General features: G+C 50.4%; 1 protein-coding gene across 3 annotated transcripts in view; it reads left to right on the top strand.

Moving 5' to 3' along the window:
* Positions 1-1453: 1453 nt before the first annotated feature.
* The window catches only part of PLAUR (plasminogen activator, urokinase receptor), a 14389-nt gene continuing 10751 nt past the window's right edge, over positions 1454-5091 (top strand). For all 3 annotated transcript variants that reach the window (XM_029241762.1, XM_029241771.1, XM_029241753.1), the window contains exons 1-3: positions 1454-1505; positions 3113-3223; positions 4495-4638. In XM_029241762.1, coding sequence (XP_029097595.1) covers positions 1454-1505; positions 3113-3223; positions 4495-4638 — 307 coding nt within the window. The remainder of the gene's footprint in view (positions 1506-3112; positions 3224-4494; positions 4639-5091) is intronic.

Below are 5091 nucleotides of genomic sequence, written 5' to 3'. Positions count from 1 at the left end.
AATTTGAACCCTCACAGTCTGGTGTCAGCCTTCACACTCTTAACCTCTTAGAAAAGAGAATTTCTTTGGGATTTTTCTTACCTTATCTTAAAATGATTACCTTAAGATTTTGATGCATTAGTAAGAATAACAATAGTATAATCATTATTGCAGTGGTAGAGGTAGCTCCTGCTTACTCATAGCCTACTACTGTTCCAGACACACTGGCCTCTCTGCTGTTCCTAGATCTCATCAGGTCTGCTCCCACCTCAGGGTCTTTGTACTGGTAGTTTCCTCTCCCTGGAATTCTTCCTGGACCATCTGCCTGGACTTCTTCCCTCACTACCTTCAGCTGCTCTTCAAATATCACCTCCTCAGGAAAGCCCTCCTGGATTACCTGGCCTAAAACCAACCTTGCCTCACTTGTACCCTTGCACCTCCTTCAATCTGGTTTGTTTTTCTGCACTTTACTTATCACAGCCTGACAGCAATAGATTAGATAACATATATTTATGCCCTATTGTCACAAGGGCAGGGACTTTCCTGCTGTGTCCCCAGCTTCTGGACCAGTGCCTGGCACAAAGTAGGTCCTCAGTAAATGTTGACAGAGATTGTTGAGCCCTCCATGTGGGCCAGTGACTGTTTCAGGCATTTAATTCAACTGCATTAAATTGTTCTGACTGGGAGGGAGAGACTATATTACCTTTGGCACTTTATTTTCCTTTTAAAAAACTTATTATGAACCTTTACAAACACAGAGGAGACAGAATGGCATATAAATTACCTCGATATAATTGATACAGCTATTTTGCTATTTTGCGTTTCTTCTTTCCTAAAATATTTCAAGGTAAATGCAGACACCGATGACATTCAACCTCTAAATATTTCATTGAGCATCTCTGTAAAATATAAGAAAAAGTTTTCCACATAACCACAAAACCATGGTCATAACAGCAATATCTACTTTTTGGCTGAAGTGTTTTAAGGTAAATGGAGACATTGTATTATTTCATCCCCAAATATTTCAGCATGCAACTCTAAATGATAAAGACATTTTCCCATATAACCACAATACCATTATCCTTCCTAACAAAACTAAAGAAAGACCTATATTATCTAATAATCAGCACATATTTCCCCTCGTGACAAGTTTTAATCCGAGGGGTGAGGGCCCTTGCCCAAGGTCCCATGGCAGGAAGAGAGAGAAGTGGAATTTGCACCCAGGCAGTCTGGGGAGAGCTGTGACCACGGCCAGCGTGAGTCAGAGCAGAGCCAGCCCCCCTACCCCTCGCTGGCGCGTCCTGGTAAAGGAAGTTTGTGAGGAAGGTGGGTGGGGGTGGATGACCCACGCATCTGGAGCTGACTCGCTCTTTCGCAGACCTCTGGGAGGAGCCCCCAGGGCCACAAAACTGTCTCCTCCCGGGAGCCAGACTGAGAGGTGCAGGGAGACCGCGGAGAGGAGCCGCCGGCGGACATGGGCCGCCCGCTGTCGGTGCTGCTACTGTTGGCTCAGACCTGCATTCCAGGTAGGGGCTGGGTGCCCGAATCTCTGCGCTGGGGACCGGGTCAGACCGGAGGGAAGGGAGGGGGGAGGGGAAGGGAAGAGAGCTCAGAGTCTGATGACTTGGAGGAGGGCTCAGTCCCCAGCCCCTCCACCCACATTCAAATAATAATTCTCCTGCTGTCTGCAGCCTCACACGGCACGGTACCAGGCACACAGTAGACGCTCAGGAAATATTCGTAGAGCGAAGGCGCTTAACAACAGCCGCCATGTAGTGAGTACGCTCTTTAGTCCGGGCAGTCTTCTAAGCTCCTTCCTTGCAACTGCCAACTGGGCGGGCGGAACTATTTTAACCTCGTTTTACAGAGAAACTGAGGCACAGAGAGGTTAAGTAACTGGTCCGAGGTCACACAGCAAGTCCTTGTAAGTGGGATTCTGACCCGCAGGGGGCTCCTACAGCCCTCTCCCCTCTATCAGATCCCCCCTCCCCCCTACACACACACACACACACACACACACACACGCACACACAGACACATTTGCAAGACAGGGAGGACAGCGTCTCATTTAACAAAAGGTCTAAAGAAAGTCAGGCTCAGCGTCGCGGAGCCGGGGGCCGGGGACACAAGGCTCGTCCTTCGAGGTGCCTTCCCTTTCACTATCCTCTAGCCGACGAGACTTCTCATCTCCTTTCTCTGGAAAACCTAAAAAGGGTTGGAAAACGAAGGGAAGTTGAGAAGGAACTGCTGTCAGGGCGCGGCAGGGCCGGGTTGGGGGTAGGGGTTGGGAGATGGTTCGGTAATGAATAACCGGGAAAGCTTTCCGGACCGCGGGAGGCCTAGAATGAGTAACGACTCGGAAGGGGACTCTGAATTTGGAGCGGGGAAGGGACCGCAAGGGAGACGTGATGGGCAGGGATAGGCCTTGGGGCGGAGCTAGTGGGCGGGGTCAGAACTCCGGGGAGGGGAAGTGGGAGGGGCTAACAGTTCCGGAGCAGCTCGTGGGAGCGGGGAGAACTTCTGGGGAGGCCACAGTAGTAGTGGGGTTAGAATCTCCGCACGGCTGATGCGCGGAGTTAGAAGTTCGGTGTGGACTGTTGGGTGGAGGGAGAGAACGCTGGGGAGAGGCTACGGAGGGGAGGAGAGCCAGTGGGCATTAGTGGAGGGCATCGGGAACGGGGGTAGAACATAAAGACTAGCTGGAGTTGGTGAGGCTAGAACACCCCTAGGAGAGCTCGCGAGGCGGAGTAGGCCGAGGCGGGCGGGGTGGAGGAAAGGACCTAATTGGGAGCCGGGCTAGAACGTCCACACCCGCGGAGAGGAGGGGGGTTGGAGTTTCAGGATGGGCCCGGCGCTCAGACAGAATTAAAGGGAAAGCGAGCGAGGGCTGGACTTGGGAAGGACCTGTGGACGGAGAAAGAACTTTAGGGTAGAGGGTGGAGATAGAACGTTGGCCTAAGGATGGTATAGCGGGCTGGAAACCAGCCTTGGAACCCAGGGGCGGGCAAAAGTGGAGTCCGAACGTGAGTGCACCTGGCCTGGAGACTTGGTCCAGGTGTTGGGGCTTAAGGGGGCGAGAGCGGGATCCTGGCGCAGAGCGATAACACCTCTCCTCTCCCCCCTCTGCCCCCAGTCTCCTGGGGCCTGCAGTGCATGCTGTGTAAGACTACCGGGAGTTGCAGGGTGGAAGAGTGTGCCCCCGGCCAGGACCTCCGCAGGACCGTGGTCCTGCAGAGGTGGGAAGGTAAGCTGGAGCAGGGAACGGGAGTGACAAAGAAACCTTATTTCACGAGCCATCGGGGAAATACGCATGAAAAAGACACGGAGACCGGTTACAATCCCCCAGATGGACAGGCATTTAAAACTCTGACAGGGACTTCCCTGGAAGTCCAGTAGTTAAGACTCTGTGCTCCCAGTGCAGCGGGCACGGGTTCGATCCCTGGTTGGGGAACTAAGATCCAGCATACCACTTGGTGCGGCAAAAAAAGAAAAGAAAAATCTGACAATACTGAGGTCGATGAGGCTGTGGAGATGCGGGCTTTGCTGTTAGGGGGTAAATTGGTACATCCACCAAACAGAGCCACGTGGCAATAGGCAATATCTGGTTAAAGATGAACATACCCTACAACAAGTAGTTGGACTTCTAGGAATGTAGAGACCCCAGAGAACCTTGGCCACACTTGCCCAGAGACACATGTCAAAGAATGTTCTTAGCCCGAACGTTTGTGATATGGAAAACTGGAAAGACTGAAGTCAGTTGTCAGCAGAGGAAAAACGTTACAGTATAATCACGCATTATACCCCACAGCAGCTTAAATGAAGGAGCTAGGGCTGCAGGTATTAACCTGGATACATGTCAAAAATGTGAGGTTGAAAGAAAAACAAAAAAACATGTTGCAGAGTTTGACACCTTTTAATAGAAATAGTATCTAACAAAATAAATAAATGATATACGAATAAACAATAATAAATATGCTGCATACAGAGTTGTTAGAATTACCTACACCTGTGGTTGCCTCTGGACAGAGCATAAGGGAAGATTTGTGATTTGAGGGAGGGAGGTAACCAGGAGGCTTTAACTGTCTTTTAAACTTGGTTTCTTTTTTAAAAAATATCTGAAACAAATATAGCAAAATGCTAATATTTTATAAAGTTTGGTGATGAAAGCACAGTATTTATTATATCATTCTCTTATATTTTTGGTAAGCTCGAAGCATTTTCCTTTAAAGATTCCTATCAGAGGCATCTCCCTGCTAAGATCACCAAGCTAGGAGGGAGCGGGTAGATGGATCCAGAAGGTCCCAGGGATAGTGTTATCACTAAAAGAAAGTAGGCTTCCAGTGTAGGGGGTTGGGGGGAGGGTGCATAACTCTAGAAAAGAGAGAGTTGGACTCAAGCAAGAGGAGAGGCCTGGCAGGGATCAGCCCTGGGAGCAGGTGACCTTATAACCAGGAGTGTCACAGGCTGGTTGGGCCCAGGGGAGCCTCTGGGGTGACAATGAGACATTCCTTATAGAAGGTGATGAGCTGGAGGTGGTGGAGAGAGGCTGTACCCACCCAGAAAAGACCAACAGGACCATGAGCTATCGGACTGGCACGCAGATCATCACCCTGACAGAGGCCGTGTGTGGGTCAGACTTGTGCAACCAGCCCAGTCCTGGTGAGTAGGGCAGCCCTCACCATCCCCAACCCCAAACCATCCCCAGCTCAACCTCCATCATCATCCCGGTCCTATCCCTCATCCTAGGCCACCCCAACCCCAGCTCCATGCCTTACCCCGGCCCAAACCTTTCCTTATCCTAAACACATCTCCAGCCTGGCTCCAACCCCAACTCAACCTCACCTCCAATCCCGTCCCCAACTTCCTTTTATCCTCAACACGCTCCAACTCAAACCCATCCTCCTTCCAAAGACATCTCTCATCCTATCCCCTAATCAACCCCATCTCATCTCAACTGTCCCCAATCCCACTCCCATCTACAAATGCATCCCATCCCTAATCCTATCCCATCTCATATGTGTTTGTGGGGGTGTGTGTATGTGTGTATGTGTGGTTGTTATTTATAAGATGCAACACCTGCCTTTAAGAAGCCTCACACACACACACACACAC

The sequence above is a fragment of the Monodon monoceros genome, unplaced genomic scaffold, assembly GCF_005190385.1.
Source record: "Monodon monoceros isolate NGI ecotype Baffin Bay Population unplaced genomic scaffold, NGI_Narwhal_1 Super_Scaffold_10, whole genome shotgun sequence".
Lineage (NCBI taxonomy): Eukaryota > Metazoa > Chordata > Mammalia > Artiodactyla > Monodontidae > Monodon > Monodon monoceros.
Note: the sequence above shows the minus strand (reverse complement) of the source record. Positions and strands in the feature narration are given on the sequence as shown.